At 42.3% G+C, this 19,744-nt stretch overlaps 2 protein-coding genes across 5 annotated transcripts in view; one reads left to right on the top strand and one right to left on the bottom strand.

Annotated features, from left to right (window-relative positions):
- Nucleotides 1-95: 95 nt before the first annotated feature.
- LOC118964620 (acyl-coenzyme A thioesterase 11-like) lies at nucleotides 96-5,470 on the bottom strand. Its single transcript, XM_036977854.1, has 5 exons — nucleotides 5,223-5,470; nucleotides 3,187-3,256; nucleotides 2,969-3,029; nucleotides 1,290-1,419; nucleotides 96-1,094 (listed from the first exon to the last, which is right to left on the bottom strand). Exons 1-5 carry the CDS (start codon nucleotides 5,347-5,349, stop codon nucleotides 895-897), a joined length of 588 nt encoding a protein of 195 aa, XP_036833749.1. The 5' UTR covers nucleotides 5,350-5,470; the 3' UTR covers nucleotides 96-894.
- A 2,767-nt stretch (nucleotides 5,471-8,237) lies between these two features.
- The window catches only part of ssbp3b (single stranded DNA binding protein 3b), a 32,140-nt gene continuing 20,633 nt past the window's right edge, over nucleotides 8,238-19,744 (top strand). For all 4 annotated transcript variants that reach the window (XM_036977851.1, XM_036977850.1, XM_036977849.1 and 1 more), the window contains exons 1-5: nucleotides 8,238-8,426; nucleotides 9,136-9,208; nucleotides 9,352-9,413; nucleotides 9,505-9,589; nucleotides 19,472-19,561. In XM_036977851.1, the coding sequence (XP_036833746.1) occupies nucleotides 8,371-8,426; nucleotides 9,136-9,208; nucleotides 9,352-9,413; nucleotides 9,505-9,589; nucleotides 19,472-19,561 (366 nt within the window). In that variant the 5' untranslated portion in view covers nucleotides 8,238-8,370. The remainder of the gene's footprint in view (nucleotides 8,427-9,135; nucleotides 9,209-9,351; nucleotides 9,414-9,504; nucleotides 9,590-19,471; nucleotides 19,562-19,744) is intronic.

Here is a 19,744-nt window from a genome sequence, read left to right as displayed (position 1 = left end):
TCTATTCACAATGTTGACATCAGAAAACCGCTCGCCCACACAACGCCATACACATGGTCTGCGGTTGTGATGCCGGTTGGATGTACTCCCAAATTCTCTAAAATGATGTTGGAGGTGGCTCATGGTAGGGATATGAACATTCAATTCTCTGTCAACAGCGCTGGTGGACATTCCTGCAGTCAGCATGCCAATTGCACGCTCCCTCAAAACTTTAGACAACTGTGGCATTATGTTAGGTGACAAAACTGCGCATTTTAGAAGCCTATTATTGTCCCCAGCACAAGGTGCACCTATGTAACGATCATGCTCTTTAATCAGCTTCTTGATATGCCACACCTGTTAGGTGGATGAAGTATCTTGACAAAGGAGAATGCTCTAGTGAGCACAGGGATGTAAATAAATACATTTGTGCCCACATTTTCTGAGAATTAAGCTTTGTGTGTATCAAACATTTTTGGGATCTTTTATTTCAGCTCATGAAACAGGGGACCAACACTTTACATGCTGCATTTATATTTTTGTTCAGTTTTCTTACATGTTTCGTTTACATTTTTGTTCAGTGTACTTTTCAGACTAATTCCTTCTCACTTGTTCTTGAAGGCATTATTAACAATGGCCTTCAGCACCAGCCGGTCACCAATGTGAGATGGAGCCTGAAAGGGGAACATGTCTATGGTCCTCAGGGTGGGGTGGGCGCTACACAGACGACTGGAGAAAGGATGTGTGTGCGAAAGTGGGGAGAAAGAGGGAGAGAGAGAGCGAGAAAGAGGAACAGGGAAGGAGGGAGGAAGGGAGGGAGGGAGACTTAATCCATCTCATGTCTTCTACAGAGGCTCAACCCTGTTGTGGCCAATCTACTACAACTACATCCACATTTTGACACAATAAGAAACCTCAGTATCTCCATGAGTTCAGAAAGACGGGCAGGTCACAGATATAATAGGACTCAATGGGCTGCGATGGTGGCCACGTTCTCCATCCAGGCCATGATCTGGCCGGCCGACGGTGCCGACCTGGTGGTTGGCATGGGGCGGCAGCACCAGCGCCACGCTCTCTACCTGCGTCCGCTCGGCTGGCACTGGGTCCTTGTACTCCTGGCAACACAAGTACGCACACACACGCACGGGAGCACAATGCAACTGCTCTGGACAACAGACTGTGGCATGGGTGTGACTACATTCGAGATACGAGGGAAATTGGACGTTTAAAGCATTTTGTGACCTTCCTAGTCCGGTCATGTAAGGAAAAAGTCCATGCCTTAGTTCCAACGCTTCCTGTTTGTACTGTACCTAGTTGAGCTGTGCTGCTGCTCAGTAGGTCTGTGATGATCTCAGCGGGGATCAGTCTCATCCTCCACCTCCTCTCTGCCGCGATGCTGTACTCCATCTGCTCTGCCTGCGTCCGTGGAATCACCTGCATCTGCACACGCACACACAGAGTGTTGGTGGGCGGTGTGTGTCCTCCTATTGGAGCATGACATGTTGATATGTCCAACACTGTCAAACTAAGATGGGTGCTTTCTCTCCCTTTTTCTCGCTCTTCAGCCCTCACCTTCCCCGCCTCAGTACGTCGCACCACAAAAGATGGCAAAGGCATTGCACACGTTCCACTGGCAATTACTGAACGGGTCCTCACAGCTCACCGCGATGCCCACCTGAGGGTAGTGCCCACATGGCATCACATCCAGACACCAGGCAGTGTGTCAGATATATTTTTTACAACACATCTATTACTAAGGCTGCATCCCAAATGGCACCCTATATGCCCTATGGCAGTGGTTTCCAAACCTCTTCACTCTGCCCCCTCCTACCCCCCATTCCATCAATGGGTAACCCCCTCCCCCACGCCACATCTATTTCTATGGGCACAAGCACTGTACATCAAACAAACTGTACACACCATGTTTGTTGGTAGAGAGAAAATGTTGCAGGTTTAAAGCTAATTTCCTGCTATTCTATACATTTTGCCATGGGGTGGAGATTTTTTTTTATTGTTGACATTTTTAAGATAATTTCCTGCAATTCTACATATTTTGCCATGTCTTGTGTGTATTCATGTGATATCTGAGTGACTCAAACATTACATCAGAATCCATGGGCTAAAAACCTAGTAAAAAAAAAATTTGCCGATATGGGCTAGTTGATCTGGACATTATTGACAGGTTAGAAATAGTTCTCTAAGGTCTACATTGACAAAAGGGAAACCTGCTGAGGCACCACCCAATTTCAAAATTACACCTTGTGCCTTGTACAATTACAACTTTCAAGAGTAAGTTGAAAGCCCGACTTGAGTTCCTGCGCCTTCCCCGCCGATGCCTCACGCCCCAGAGTTTGGGAAGCACTGCCCTATGAGCCTTGGTTAAAAGCAGTGCACTATATAGGGAAAGGTATCCCATTTGGGATGCAGATTAAGTAATTAGTGAAATAAACAGAAGATGCTACTGTAAAGAACACATGATCTAGACCAGTATCATCTATTGTGAAGCAGCAGTATGTATGCAAATATTGTTTTGTATACATTATTCATTATATCAAACCAACTATTCCATGGATTCACATTGAAGCTGCTTCAGTAGCAGGTTCATCCTGCCCAGATGTTCCACAGAGAGGTTTAAACGATCGTTTTTACCCACAGCCATGAGGCTTTTTAATGACTGTAATGGGTTAACGTTTATACCAGGTCTTTCTATTGGAAAATGTTGTCTGTTTTCCCCAGAGTAGCACTTGAATCAGACTATTATTTTAGGGACACTACGGTTGGTGCATGTGCCTTTGTCTTAATCTGTTCATGATATAATAAAAAAATAATGTGTTGGTCATTGTTGCGTGTTCTGTCATTGTAAGTCATTGATGATGCATGCTGTGATAAAACAATTTCCCAAGTTGGGATTAATAAAGTAATACTCTATACTCGCTCTCCTTTGTACTACACAAAGATAATAATACAAAAAAAAGATGTCCCCACAAACCTTCATACTGGATGTGAAGGCTCCGTTGACTTTTGCTTTGATGTTGACAACCTGTCCGACTCTGCGTGCAAACAGACAGAAGCATTTATATTTATATAATCAACATTGGACAGTGGTTACTGTGTAAACGGAAGAATAGCAGGCCCTCCTTTCTGTGGCTGAGCAAAAGGCAGTATAAACATACTGAAAAGGTTTGTTTTAGGGAGTGAAAGACTTACCCTATAGTGTGGTCAAAGTGGACGTCATCAACAGAGTTGGTAATACAGGGAGACCCTGCGTGTCTTTCAGCTGTGACAACATAGAAGAACATAGCTATTACATACTGGACAGCAGGGGCGCAAACTGTCACTGGGGACAGAGGAGACATGTCCCCTCCACATTCTGAAATTGTATTTTTGTCCCCCCCCCAGTTTTATCATTGGAATGTGATACAAATCGAGGCAACGGTGTGCTTTAGGACCATGCGGACGCCTCCGAGCATCAGGTAGGCTGTTTGGAGTGTTTATCCGACTGGATCATTTTTTAAAATAATTATTATTATGTTCCCCCCACTTCTAAAACCAAAGTTGTGCCCCTGCTGGACAGTATAAATCCCCTGTGGGGCTAACACCACTCTATGGCTGTTGATCTAAATCCACGTCTTGGAGGGCTCCAGTCAGTCAGTCTGCATCCCAAATGGCAACTTAGTCTATATATAGTGGTTTTCTTCCATTTGGTGCCTAATGAACACAACCCAGGTCTAGAGGGACCACTTTATCTTTAGAGGTCATACTATGAGGTCAGAGGTCATAGCTCACCAGACAGACAGGCTGTGGAGTCCATCCACTTGAGCAGCTGGCCTACACTGACCAGTCTTGATCTAGTGCAGTGGTATTCACACTTTTTCAGCAGAGACCCCATTTTTATGCCAGAATTTCTTGCAACCCCACCCACCCCAATGACACAATTTTAAAAATGTATATTTTTACATCAACAAAACCTTAAATTCATTACATTTGAGTGTATCTTATCAAAATGAAAAGAAACCAATAAATATAGTTAATCAAACCATTTTTCTAATTATTTTTCTCAAAAATGTTTGTATATCGTCCCATATGTACTTTCGCGATCCCACTGTGATTTGGTCACGGATCATAATACAACATGGCATTGACCCCAGGCTCAATTGTTACCCGAGATTTAGCTGTTTGGTGGACGAGATTATATATTATAACGTTTCCTCATCATACAGGTGCTCCTAGAATAGTTATAAAACACAAACAAGGAATATTGTAGTTGTATCAAGCTCTTTGAATATATTATTTAATTATGCAAAGGTCTTAAGAGCACCACATTCATCACATTCGTGGAAATCCTAATATATCATGACTAGGTATGAGTAAAACAGAACAGAACAGTTTTTTTCCTGTCTGAAAACAATTTGGCTCTCAGCAGGATTTGGCTTTGATCTGTCTAAAACAATGCTCGATGTGAACAAGAGGCAATTCCCACCCTAAACTACTGTGTTTACACAATGGGTCTCATCCAAATTTCAAAAATAGCTTCTGAAGGAGTCACATTTCTCAATGAAACAAATAACTAAATAATTTATTGCTGTTTTTTACAGTTCAATTCGCTCAAGCAGCGCAGTAATTTTGGACCAGAGCCACTGCGCCAACAAAAGTTATTGTGCTTCACAAAACAAGATGCTTTACTGGGGAGTAATCTGCAGCTCAGTTTGTCCTCTGACATATGTTTAACACCATTATTTCTTCCTCGAAGAACAGTGAGAAATACTGTATAATATCGTTTTGGATTGGAATCTGTTCCACACATTAGTTCCAAAGAAAATCAGTATTTATGTTCTGGATAAAACAGTCAATTTAAAGACTATGTATCCATCACGGCTAAGAAGGATAGAATTGTCATAGGGCCATTTGGCATAAAGTTATCAACTGTCTGTTCCAGCTCTCATGGAATGTCTCGCGCTCACCGGACATGGCGACATAGACATGACCTCCAATAACTGGATTGGTCCCGTTATCAATCTCGTTATTCGATTATCCGGTTATCATCCCACACTCATGAGATAGGCTATAGGCTATTAGCGTGGTGAAACTACCGAGGGAGTAGAAAACTGTAGGTATATATCCACACAACAAAAAGTCTCAAGTCTGTCTGCAGAGTAATTTGACAGAGCAGACTAAAAACAAAGATTAGGCAATCGCTTATGAAACGTTTTACATAATTTCCCAAGACACAAAAAATGACATACCCAAACTGAAATGATATGCAGACGATCCGGTCACATTTGCTTGAATGAATGTGCACAACAAAACGTACGTAGAGGCAGTCTCACCGAGAAAAGTTCGCACACCAGACACCACCCCCTCTCTGCCCATTCCTCGGACGCAACAGTGTGCTGTCGCAGCTAAACAGATCACACGCCTCCTGTTGGTAGAGTTGCGTGACCAATTTAGTTTAAACTTTTTAAAGTGGAACTTTAAGATCAATACCACTTTATTGGTCTATTGCACATAGCGGCGGTTCTAGCTTGTATGGCTCCCCTCCCCTCTTCAACGCCCCCTGCCAACAAAAAAAAAGCACCATTCTGCACTAACTGTAATTTTAATTCAGACATTTGGAACAACACAAATAATTATAACATTTAAAACACATATACATATATAAAAAATATATATACAAAAATTAGTCACTTGAGCATCAATCCCCCAACACTGTCAACCAAGAGTCAAGACTAAACCAATTCACCTTGGTGGTGTGCAGACTGGTTTTATATTATTCTTAACAATTTCGCACAAACCAGAAAAAATGCAACAATAGGTCTGTGAAACTATATATTCACAGTATTATGAATGAATTGTGGTATATTTGGTAGCATTTCGTAGTGTTGCATTAGTACTGTACAAAGTTAGAGATGGGCTATTTGATAGATTCCCCCGCTCCCCCTACCTCGGGCTTCCAGTGGGGAGACCTGAGGTCAACCTACCCCCCCCCCCCCCCCCCCCCCCCCTTCCGCTTTTAACTCAACCCCTCCGAAAGACACACATACATACATACACCTACTATATAATGCTCTCGCATTTATTGGAAAAAGTCCATGAAAGGCATGACCCAGCGCCCCTGCGGAAATAGAGAAAGTACATTGCCACCTGTGCCATAGGTCCAGACCTATTGGCAGTGTCCAAGTGAGGTAACAATATTCCTCCACTCTCCTGAAGTGTTCCATTTACAAACCCCAATGTGAACAGGGGACACTTCCATCAAAAGCCTTAGGCCTAGGCCCTATTTAAATGTACGTTTCAGCCATTTAGCAGATGTTCTCATCCAGAGCGATTTACAGGGGCAATTAGGGTTAAGTGCCTTGCTCAAGGGAACATAGACTGTTTTTTCACAAAGTCGTCTCGGTGATTCAAACCAGCGACCTTTCGGTTGCTGGCCTACTAACAACAATGTAGCGAAAAGAGAGAAAACAACCAAAATGGGGGCTTCAAATCAAATCAAAGTGTATTTGTCACGTGCGCAGAATACGACAGGTCTAGTAGACCTTACAGTGAAATGCTTACTTACAGGCAGGCTCTAACCAATAGTGCAAAAAATGTGTTAGGTGAACAATAGATAAGTAAAGAAATAAAAACAACAGTGAAAAAACAGGCTATATACAGTAGCGAGGCTACATACAGACACCGACACTGGTTAGTCAGGCACACCGGTTAATCCAGATCCAATGACCCTGCACTGAACGAGCGAACGATCAACTGTGCCATAGGGGTTCAGACCTCTTGAGCTAGGCTGTGGTAGCATAGGCACACATGAATCATGCTTTTTTATTGGTTTAGTCTGTTTGGGAGGATATTAGGCCCTATACATAAAAATAAAAAAAATTAAATGTGGATATATCACTTTAATTACACAGATAGTAAATTCATTTTTGTTATTTGAGTTATTTGTCATCAATAGATATGCAATATAACTAATTTTATAAACTGGGTGGTTCCAGCCCTGAATGATGATTGTCTAAAAGCAGTGGTATATTGTTAGAAGGTTATAAGTTACAGGTTACATTGTTTTATAGGTAATATTTACTGTAGGCCTAAAGCCATGTTCTTCATTGCAGAGTGAAACGAGCGCCGCACTATGGCAGGTTTGTCCTGTCACATTTTACCCCTATGAGTAATAGTCTACTGTCGGTTTCAAGTTCCCCCTATAAACCAACTGTGACCAGATAGACAGAATCCTGTGGGTTCTCATAGTGGAACATCGACTGCTTAGTTGAAATTCATTATTATCATATCTGAAGGCTACTGATTTACATAACGCCAGGTAGGATGATACATGTATCATGTACAACTGAAAAATGTTTTTCAGCGACCTAGTTTGAGTCAAATCGGATTTAAACAAAATTAGAAGACATTAATACATTCTTAAATCATGTTGGGAAAATTATCAACTGCATATGAGCCTACAGTAGGCTATAACTTGCAAAATTCCCAATAGCAGAAGGCTAATGACAACACAAACGGTAGAAATGTGATCACAGGACATTCTAATTGCAACATTTGTGATAGACAGACGCGTGCAAGAGCGTGTAGAACAGTCAGCGGTTTTAAGGAACCCGTGAACTGATTCCATATCAACAACCAATAAGGTATCTTTTTACTTTGAGTGTCCTTAAAGGGGAAGATGCTGTTACTTCAGTTCAGATCAAGCCGAGTCTCTTGAATGGTCAATTATACATATTCGACTAGATGGAAACAGGTGGTAGCCTAGGCCTATGATAAAAAAACACAATTTAATAACCTATTTATTAAATTAAGGGAATAAAACCTTTGTATTTCACAATAGTCTATGGTTATGCTATTTTAACCATGGAAATGGAACAGGATATGGGTAAAAATACATAATGTGTTTTATTTGCTTATGTCCTATGGATAAGGTATACTGTGGATAAGGCTATAATAATAACAACTGACAATTTAATAAGTCATCATAGAGAGGGCTGAAACTGGAGTGTGCTGGTATCTAATGATTGTTGAAATGCTGAAATAATCGTCTAGAGATGATACCTCTCAATGTTGAAGATAGCTTGCCTTTTATTCTAACATTGCATGACAATAAACATTGAGATATGTAAAGTAGATTGCCTACTGTAACAACCACCTCCAATTGGCAACAAAAGGCATGACATAACTTTAGGGCAGGACTAGATGGAAGTACTGTACGCTCATTGGTGAAAAATAATCGCCAGTCAATTTAGCCCCATCCCTTCCCATTGACCAGGCTCGGTTGAGAAGTGCGGTTGGAGTGTGAGAGGGTCGCGGCCGAGGCTGACTGATGGTCTGACAGATGAAATAGCGAAAATACAGAAAGAGAAGACGGGCGTCCTCCTCCCTCAGAAAACCATGTTCCCTAAAGGCAAAGTGTCCGCTGTACCGTCGGATGGCCAAGCACGGGAAAAGTAAGTTTAAAACCTATGTCTTACCTAATGCAAATTGTTTCCCTCCTCGGGTGTGTGGTTTGCTGGACAGCTGAATTAAAGGAGCGAATTTCCTCATTCGAGGATGGAATTGAATGAACCGCCTTGTCTGCTCGCCATTCCTTCCTTACCCTGCCTTCGGCTTTATATTCTTCCTGGGCCTCATTACTGAACGTACATTGGTGTTTGTATTTGCAATTCAGCATCTAAGTATCTTTGCATTTTTTTTTTTTTTTTTTTTTAACGGAAAACGTGAAATGAGTAGCGTAAAAAAAATGTACTGTCCAATTTGGCTTTACGTCGTTTCTGTTGCATTAATTGATACACTTTTGCTTCCACCAGTGCTTCGTTTGCTACTTTGTTTCAGTTCGCGGCTATGAGGGCAGTCTCCAACACTCAATCTCTTTTATTTATAATAACGCGTTTTCTTGGTTACAGTGTTTCCGATTTGAAGTGTTTGGAAAAAGCCATTGTGCGAAAGGCCTTTTGGAGTCGGCGGTCCATGCAAACTACCGAAAAATGAATGTCTGTCGATCATGTACCCCTAAGTGCAAGAAATATTAGTTGATTAGAGACACTCATTAGTCCTAATAGAGTCAAAGTAGGTTAGTTTAGAGTTGGCTAAACTGTGTAGCTCTAACACTTTTGTTGTATTGTTCAAACTGTTTATTTTTTAATAATTTGTTCACAGGTTAGCTTTATACGTCTATGAATATTTGTTACACATAGGAGCACAGAAGTCAGCACAGACCTTTTTATCAGAGGTGAGTGTCATACTACCAAACACGGTAGCATATTAACAAACGTTTCCATATGAAGCCATTATTAATAAAATAATAATTATTAAGTAGGCCCTATTGTTCATGTTCTTTTTAAATATTTTTTTATTTAATTCTCCACTTTCCAGATACGATGGGAAAAGAACATCACACTCGGGGAACCACCTGGGTTCCTACACTCTTGGTGGTGGTAAGTGTTACTTATGTCACTATTAACAATACACCAAGTTCTACCGTGTACAGTATTCTATTGCTTTATGACTTGTGTGTCTTGTCCACAGTGTATTTTGGGACCTGTATTGTGCCGCACCAGAGAGAAGAGAGACATGTGACCACTCCAGTGAAGCGAAAGCCTTCCATGATTATGTGAGTTCTGCTCCTCATGAGACTTGCTGCTGCACATGTTGCTGGTGTTCTGCTCACGAGCCTGGGGCAGTATTTATAAAGGGTCTCAGAGTAGGAGTGTTGACCTGGGATCAGGTCCCCTCCTGAACATAATTGTTTTGAAGATGAAAAAAGTAGAAACTGATCTTAGATCAGCACTCCTACTCCGAGACCCTTTATAAATACGGACCCTGGTTTCATTTGCACCTACTACATTTTCAAATGTAGAAAGAGATTGCACCCAGATGGGCCTCAGCCCAGTTTACGTAAAACATTTTAATTTTACATCCGTCCCTTTTTTGATGTTTTATGTAGGCCTGTCTTCCTTATTCCACCATCATACAGTTTTGATGCCATGTGTAGTGGCAATGGAGAGATGTTGTTCTGACTTGTTTCTACTCTTAATTTAAATGGACCCCCCCCCCCCCCCCCCCCCCTGTAGTTTTCAAAAAAGTGGATTTGGACATGTTTTGGTGTGAAAATGTAAGTAGGGACCTTGCATCAACCTCATAGTGTGGATATTAATTGGGACATGTGCAGTAACATTTTGTTTCAATATTTTATTTATTAAAAAATTAAGTACCTTGAGCTTTTAAGAGTTTATTACAAAACATGTCAAAATAAAACTTAACACATTTTTGTGGGGGGGGGGCAGTTATTCCGGTGATTGGGGGAAAAATGCCCGTTTTCTAAAAACATTTAAATTAATATCTAAAGTGTAAACTGTAGCCACTTATTTCCCTTTGCTTTTTTTTGTCAGCAACTGGACATTGTTTTTAGGGGGGCTAGTTACCCCATGTTACCTTACACTTCTGCTTATAGATGTTTCCAATAATAAATGCTTATTTTTGATTAACATTTGAAGTGTGTCCTAATGAACACGATCCAGCTCTCCCTTTGTTGTGGCCAGTCACTGTTGCACAATGTTCAAAAGCAGAGATGGGTTCAGATTCTCAACTATCTTGAGGATGGCAGGGGCCAAGAGTTGTTATTTTAAACTCCAGATGAACCCGTCTCCATCTTGAGCTACATTGGGCTTTTTTCCCTGAGCTAACAGGATAGTAGTACTCTATTGGAACTGACATTTATGGAGCCAGTTACTTATTAAAGATTCTTCTGTTCAAATAGATCATTTTTCCCAAAACGGCTGCACAATGCTTGTGGCCTATCACTAAACTCTGCTCTTGCATATTGACAATTTGCATATGGTCTTTACATGTTCAGAACACAGCATTTGGGGAAATGGCTTTAGGCATGAAGGAAGATGATCTCGTACAACTGCTGGTCCGGTCAGTCTGCCCCAGGATAGGCAGTCAGAAACCCCATTGGAAGCATCCAAATAACCATGGCTACATCCCAATTTATCTCCTCTTCCTCCCAAAGGGTGTACTTGTTTACTTCCCTTTACTGATTTGAAAATAAATGACTGGTATAAGAAATTTGGTAGGAAGTGAACTACACTGCTCAAAAAAATAAAGGGAACACTTAATTAAACAACACAATGTAACTCCAAGTCAATCACACTTCTGTGAAATCAAACTGTCCACTTAGGAAGCAACACTGCTTGACAATAAAGTTCACATGCTGTTGTGCAAATGGAATAGACAACAGGTGGAAATTATAGGCATTTAGCAAGACACCCCCAATAAAGGAGTGGTTCTGCAGGTGGGGACCACAGACCACTTCTATGTTCCTATGCTTCTTGGCTGATGTTTTGGTCACTTGAATGCTGGCGGTGCTTTCACTCTAGTGGTAGCATGAGACGGAGTCTACAACCCACACAAGTGGCTCAGGTAGTGCAGCTCATCCAGGATGGCACATCAATGCGAGCTGTGGCAAGAAGGTTTGCTGTGTCTGTCAGCGTCGTGTCCAGAGCATGGAGGCGCTACCAGGAGACAGGCCAGTACATCAGGAGATGTGGAGGAGGGCAACAACCCAGCAGCAGGACCGCTACCTCCGCCTTTGTGCAAGGAGGAGCAGGAGGAGCACTGCCAGAGCCCTGTAAAATGACCTCCAGCAGGCCACAAATGTGCATGTGTCTGCTCAAATGGTCAAACAGACTCCATGAGGGCCTGACGTCCACAGGTGGGGGTTGTCCTGCACGGTGTTGGGCTGTAAGCACGTTTGGCATTTGCCAGAGAACACCAAGATTGGCAAATTCGCCACAGGCGCCCTGTGCTCTTCACAGATGAAAGCAGGTTCACACTGAGCACATGTGACAGTCTGGAGACACCGTGGAGAATGTTCTGCTGCCTGCAACATCCTCCAGCATGACCGGTTTGGCGGTGGGTCAGTCATGGTGTGGGGTGGCATTTCTTTGGGGGGCCGCACAGCCCTCCATGTGCTCGCCAGAGGTAGCCTGACTGCCATTAGGTACCGAGATGAGATCCTCAGACCCCTTGTGAGACCATATTCTGATGTGGTTGGCCCTGGGTTCCTCCTAATGCAAGACAATACTAGACCTCATGTGGCTGGAGTGTGTCAGCAGTTCATGCAAGAGGAAGGCATTGATGCTATGGACTGGCCCGCCCGTTCCCCAGACCTGAATCCAATTGAGCACATCTGGGACATCATGTCTCACTCCATCCACCAACGCCACGTTGCACCACAGACTGTCCAGGAGTTGGCGGATGCTTTAGTCCAGGTCTGGGAGGAGATCCCTCAGGAGACCATCCGCTGCCTCATCAGGAGCATGCCCAGGCATTGTAGGGAGGTCATACAGGCACGTGGAGGCCACACACACTACAGAGCTTCATTTTGACTTGTTTTAAGAACATTACATCAAATTTGGATCAGCCTGTAGTGTGGTTTTCCACTTTAATTTTGAGTGTGACTCCAAATCCAGACCTCCATGGGTTGATACATTTGATTTCCAGTGATCATTTGTGTGTGATTTTGTTGTCAGCACATTCAACTATGTAAAGAAAAAAGTATTTAATAAGAATATTTCATTCAGATCTAGGATGTGTTATTTTAGTGTTCCCTTTATTTTTTTGAGCAGTGTATTACTAGCCCGTGTCTCTCCCAAGCCCGTGCTGGAGACACACGCTACTTTTGTGTGAATGTTTAAACTAAATGTATACTGAAGAAATATATAAACACAACATGCAACAATTTCAAAATATTTTACTGAGTTACAGTTCATGTAAGGAATATGTCAATTGACATTAATTAGGCCCTAGTCTATGGATTTAACATTACTGGGCAAGAGCATAGCCATGGGTCAGCCTGGGAGGGCATAGACCCACCCACTAGGGAGCCAGGCCCACAAAGGGCTTTATTGTAGACAGAAATACTCCTCAGCACCCCGTTAGCCGGATTTGGAGGTCCTGGGCTGGCATCATTACACATGGTCTGCGGTTGTGAGGCCGGTTGGACATGCTGCCGAATTCTCTAAAATGACATTGAAGGCGGCTTATGGTAGAGATTCATATTCAATTATCTGTCAACATCTCTGGTGGACATTCCAGCAGTCAGCATGCCAATTCCATGCTCCCTCAGTTTGAGACATCTGATATTGTAGTGTGACAACTGCACATTTGAGTAGCCTTTTATTGTCCCCAGTATAAGGTGCACCTGTGTAATGATCATGCTATTGAATCAGTTTCTTGATATGCCACACCTGTCACTTGGATGGATAATCTTGGAAAAGGAGACATGCTCACGAACAGGGATGTAAAGAAATTTGTGCACAAAATTTGAGAGAAATAAGCTTTTTGTGCGTATGGAACATTTCTGGGATCTTTTTATTTCAGCTCATGAAACATGGAGCCAGCACTTTACATGTTGCGTTTATATTTTTGTTCCGTATATTTGTATTTGAGTGTTTAACCAGCATTTGTAACTTGAGTCTAATTATCTGTACAAAACAGTGAATCTAATACTTGTGGAGCATAAAAATACTTGCATATGTTTTCCAATTTCCTGAAATACTTTGCAAATGCAACTTTTTTTGTAACCTGAAATGGTATGTTCATTGCGTTTGTATTTTAGCATATGCTTTGATCCAGGACAACTTACACTAGTGAGTGTATACTGGTCCCCCCGTGGGAATTGAACACTCAACCCTAGTGTTGTGAGCGCTAAGCTCTACTGTACCAACTGAGCCACATATCAAGTGGTTTGTGATGATTTGATGTCTCAATCACTTTTTCTTCATGGTGATGCAAAGTCTAAAGGTACCAAATCTAGATAACTAGCCTATGTACAATACAGTAATTTACATTAACTGTTTTGTATGGATGGTAAATTTATTACGGCACAAAAAGTGGTTGTTCCCATGTTATTTGATCAAGAAAAATATTTAATTTGTGGATGTTTTGTTGCTTTGCCCATAACATTGCACCTTCTGATGTAAATGTTTGAGGACAAGGTCTTGTTGTTTCCGGATTCCATTAGAATTAAAATCGCAGAGAAGGGGATAGGGCAACAACTGAAAACACCAAACGTAGTCATTGTGTGCTATCAATATGGGACCATATACTTAACTTTTTTTTTAAATAAACATAAGTGGATTTGTCTTTACTTTTGGTCCCCTAAAATGGGGGGGACCATGTATTTTAAAAGTGCTGTAATCCCATTTTAGGGGACCAAAAGCATTAGGACATTCACTTAACTTTTTAATAAACATAAGTATTTGGTCCCATATTCAATAGTACGTAATGACTACGTTTGGTTTCAGATTATTTTCGTGCCCAATAGAAATTAATGGTAAATGGAATTCTAAACATTTCTACATTAATGTGGATGCTAGCATGATTATGGATGAGTGAGAAAGTTGGACGCACAAATATCATACCCCCAAGACATGCTAACCTAATATTAGTACAAGAAGTGCTGTAATTTCTAACCAGTTCACCCGATATGGATGAAAATACCCTCAAATTAAAGATGACAACCTCCTAGTCATTTCAATTCCAAAGTGCTGGAGTACAGAGCCAAACCAAATGTGTCACTGTCCCAATACTTCTGCAGCTCACTGTATATCACATTTTCAGTCAAATAAAACACCAATACAGTACCGTGTACATTTGAGGGTAACTGGTATCTGTATTAGTAAAACTAAGTATTCATACCACTGACTGACTTTTGAGCTGTTTTGACTGCAATTTAGCATATCTCCGAAGATAATTTAGATTTTTTTTTTTACATGGTCAAACCTCGTTATAACCATTTAACAGGTGATCTATCTGGTCAAACTGATACAGGGCCCTATCCACCCTCTGTTTTAGATCATTTGTAATTGTCTACAGAGAAACCTAGATTCAAATAAAGGTCCTGTTCATCAAACATGGGATCCCATTTGGAGATGGGATCCCTGTGAATCGATGTTGGTTCTGTCTGTGTTCATCTTAGGCTAATACATGTATGTGAGCTCAGTGCTCTCTTTGTTTGCGTCGGCCCAGGCTTTCTCCTTTCTCTGCTCTGTGTTTGCGTACAGTAGGCCTAGGGTTTGTCTTTCGTTTTCTCTATCTTTCTCCCTCCATGGCCAGTAGTCCCAGTGCTGTCTTTGTCTCTGTGGGCTTTGGGTGGGGGAGGTGGCTGGCTGGGCTGCTAGCAGGGAAGCAGCGATGCATCACGGCTCGTAAAGCGCAGGGCCCTTCCTCCCTGGCGTATTCATGCCTGGTTGGATGGATGCTCCCCAGGGGCTCCGTCGCCATGGTGTCAGCAGCTGATTGATGGCTGTCAGGGAGCTGAGGGACAGACTAGAAAAGGGGAGTGGCCACTGTGGCATATGCCTGGCAACCAAGGGAGGAGCAGAGAGAATATGTGAAAGGGGGGATGGGGAGTGGTAGAGAGCTTGAGTTCTCTTCTCTGGGTCTTACTGCCAGACCTTTCACCATCAGGGACAAGGAGACTGCTATGAAAACAACAGCAGCAATTTTTATGGAGTTGGTGGATGGTTGAAGATTGACTAGCTTAGGCCCAGGCTTCCTTTTTTATAGCTTGGTTCAGGTGGATGATGTGAGATGGTAAAGCAGTCCAGGGGCCATATGTATCAAGCGTCTTCGAGATATCACTGTCCATGAAGTCTTATTCGTTGTGACGTAAAAGACAACTGGTCCTAAATCGGCACTCCGAGACGCTTGATGCATATGGCCCAGGTCAGGACATGGCCAGTTAGTTTAGTGTGGTCTCTCTGACCTGTCCCCTTTTCTCAGAGCTGTGCTGAATCCCCCTTGTCCCTTTCTGTCTCTACCTTCTCAGAGCTACCTTAATCAAACACTTTCCTGTTTTATTTCTCCTCTCTCCCCCACTTTCTGTCTGTCTTTGTACAGAGACAACAGCTGCTGTGACCTACAACACACACACAACCAGGGGGGTGGGTCTAGTCTGTCAAAAAGAAGCCCCCCCCCCCCCCTCCTAGGGGAGGTTTAGAAAGAGGCCCCCACACCACCCCACTCAACTGCCCCCCAGGCAGCAGAGTCTGTGACATCTGCCCCATCCTGTACCAAAGCATCTGGGAGTCTTGGCCCTCCTCTCCCGCAGCAGAAGAGTGGCTTCATAACAAATGGCACCCTATTCCCTTTAGAGTGCACTACTTTTCACAAGGGCCCATAGGGTATATGGTGCCATTTGGTGGGGGACACAGAGCTACAGTTGAATATGCACCGCAGTGGGCTCTAGTACCAGAAGATGAGGATCAGAAGGAACATTCCTGGAGACTTTCCATGCACACTAGTGCATTTGAGAGCTTACAGTTCATGTGTTAAGGTACAAGAGCAATGTAGACTTGTTTTAGAACATAAATATGATTGTTACCATTTTGAAGTAACAGATGATTCTTAGGTGCAACACTAACATCCCCATAGTCCATGACGTGTCAACGTGCTAATATCCCTCCACAGCTACCTGACGCCCACATCATGCATAGCAGTGCTTATTATTTGACCATGCTGGTAATTTTTGAACATTTGAACATCTTGGCCATGTTCTGTTTAATCTCCAACAGTCACAGCCAGAAGAGGACTGGCCACCCCACATAGCCTGGTTCCTCTAGGTTTCTTCCTAGGTTTTGGCCTTTCTAGGGAGTTTTTCCTAGCCACTGTGCTTCTACACCGGCATTGCTTGCTGTTTGGGGTTTTAGGCTGGGTTTCTGCACAGCACTTCGAGATATCAGCTGATCTAAGAAGGGCTATATAAATACATTTGATTTCATGATCACACTATTCTATGACATCCATACTAGTCTCCGAGAGACATTTATCTATAAGCCTCTGCAGACCTGCACGCAACTACGCAATTCTCTGTCCACGTTCGAAAGTACGAGATCCGAGTTAAAAGTATGCAAAATGAATAGGGCCTGTTTTTTTTTTTTTTTTTTTAAACATTTGAATTCAAAAAATGTATCAACGGAGTAAATCTAACATCCTGATTCTCGAGCTGCAACACACAGACTTGTACGGAGTTTATCAACAGACATGGAGATTAATACATCATTATTCAACGCTACTCCGTGTCTGCCCCTCCTGTTTGTTGTGATGCTGAGTTTGCCGACCTTTCAGCTGTACGTAAACGAGGACCAATCCCTTTTCGACTCTGTGTGTTGTGGAAAGGTTAACACTAATTGTTTCACGCTAACGTTAGCGAACATACGCTGGACATTCAGTGGGCTCTAAAGTGCTAAATATGCTAGCTAACAGGCAAATCGGTCTGGGAAATGATTTCCTGAACATTTAAGGTCTCCAGAAGATTGGATCTCACCCACTGTTTACTATCATAGCTTTTTTTTGTTTTTATTATGGATAACCTACTTAATTGATACTGATCTCCTTCAAACATTTGTTTCCATAATATCAGAGTAATAGTTTTTATTTATTCATCGTGGCTAAGACGTTTGTACATTTTGTACCTCAACTTTATGTTTCATTATTTTTTTAAAGGCCCTTTTGTGTGTTCTAATTAGATCTTGGGGGTGAACCCCAATTCGGCGCGTGCCATGCGCGCGAGTTGAATCTCCACTTTGCCGCGCGTGTCTGGTACTCTAAAAAGTTGGACAGGGTTGGCAGTTCTGCCTCCTGTAGGCTCAAGACAGGGTTGTTCTCGTTAGGGTGCGCTGTTGCAAAACATTTAGCAACCAAACCCAGCATTACCCATTACCTTTTTTTTTAGGTTAGTCTCTCCATTCCGTTTTTAGTTTGGTTCCCAGTGAATAGCTTACGACCCATCCTACAAAGCAGGATCATGTTAACCAGCTAACTTAGATGAACAAATACATTGTTTCTGGGTCATTTAACAAATCTACATTTGAATATGGGTCGATCCAATACAGTCCCATTTTTAGCAATATCTTAGAAATGTGAAGTTATTTCTGAACATTCAAGCAAGTTGCCCCCCCCCCCCCAGGTGTCCTAGGGTTGAAGGATGCCTCCTGATTGTAGCTAACTTTGTCAGTGTGTTCCAGGTACGACTGGGCTGGATGGGTCCTTCTGGCCTCACTTCTCCCCCTACTGTGGTATTTCACAGTGGACCTGCAGGACCCGGCTCCGATATAATTAGGAAGGGGTGCAGTCAGTCGATATACCAGGGACTGCGAGTGTGTTCGGTTCTATCCACTAGTGTTGTCTGTCGAGGTTGAGCACTTAAGAGAGTGCAGGGAGGTGAGATGGTAAGGGGTGTGTGTGACTTCATTTTCTCTAGATGTGTGTTTTTGATGGTGGTACTTTATATACTGTTACCCTCCTTGTGATTACTCCATGCTCTCACAAGCCACCTGTCATAACTAGCCTTTGATTCCAGATGCTAATACCAGTGTGAAATGTAGGCATTAGCCTCTGCTGAAATGCTTCTACAAAAAAAAAAACAGTCAATTACAAGCGTGCGACCAAAGCGAATGGCACATTAGTGAATTATGGCTATGGTTGGGACAGGAAATGGCCTAGCAGTGAGACCTTGCTGTGTATAAGCACTTTGAAATTAATCCCACAGATTCCTATCAAATCTACTGGATACTTGCTGGATCAGCACGTTTGGCTGTGCAGTTAGATTCCACCCCGGTCAAACTTGAGGCTTGTACTGTCTGTGGTGTGTGTGTGATACTTATAACGGCCAGTTTCATGGACACAGATTAAGCCTAGTCTTAGAATGCTTAGAAACATGATTTCTTAGTCCGTCTATGAAAATAGTTTTAAAGGTTTGACTCTTGACATTTTGCGTAATAGCACACGTTGACCGGTTTTCTAAACTTTAAAGTGCTCATAGAGCCAACCAGTCAATGATAAACTTGAACGATCAATATGCAAACCTAGTGGTAATTTACCAAAGTAACCATCAATCTATGTATGGTAAATTAGGTGATTTAAACTTGAATAGCTTTTAAGAAATAAAATGTTTTATTTGTGTCCATGAGTTTCTAGTGGATAAATCATATGGGTCAAGAGAATTTGCCTAATTCATTTTAAAAAGCATCTGAGAAACAATGACATCATTTTCAATTAACTCTGCAACACTTCCAACTATTGACTTTTTCAAAACTGCCACCAGTTTGGCGCAAAAACATTAACAAAGACCTTGACAGTTTTTATTTTACTGTCTTCAAAAATCAAGGATATTTCATGCTGCAACTCTTGTATTAAACACCAATAGTGACTACCAAGTTGATGGTTTATATTTAGGATAATGTTTTACAGATTTGTCATTCTATTTTGCATATTTTATGTGATAAGGGCCAGAGATTAGACACCTGTGATAATCTGAAGTACCCAAAATGACACTAGATTTCCTCAGATGAATTCCTCCCAAAACATGAAAGTTACCAAAATTCTGGTATCTTACTGGCAAACCTCAAGTTTACACAAACACCCTACAGACAAAATATCCTTATCTCAGTTCCAACCCCTCTAACTCTTTGTCTTATCTTTACAGAGTGCGGCTGCAGCCCCCAGTCCAGTGATGGGGGGGATGCCCCCTGGAGAGGGGATGCCCGGTGGACCCATGCCCCCTGGATTCTTCCAGGTTAGTCTCCTCCTACTCTCACACACACACACACACACACACACACACACACACACACACACACACACACACACACACACACACACACACACCTCCATCTACACTCTGGCAGTGGTTCTAGGGGTTGGGTGATATATCTAATTAAGTTTGTGCATCAAGTGTCTTATTTTTTTCCCCCCATTT

The sequence above is a fragment of the Oncorhynchus mykiss genome, chromosome 5 (assembly GCF_013265735.2).
Source record: "Oncorhynchus mykiss isolate Arlee chromosome 5, USDA_OmykA_1.1, whole genome shotgun sequence".
NCBI classification, from domain to species: domain Eukaryota; kingdom Metazoa; phylum Chordata; class Actinopteri; order Salmoniformes; family Salmonidae; genus Oncorhynchus; species Oncorhynchus mykiss.
Note: the sequence above shows the minus strand (reverse complement) of the source record. Positions and strands in the feature narration are given on the sequence as shown.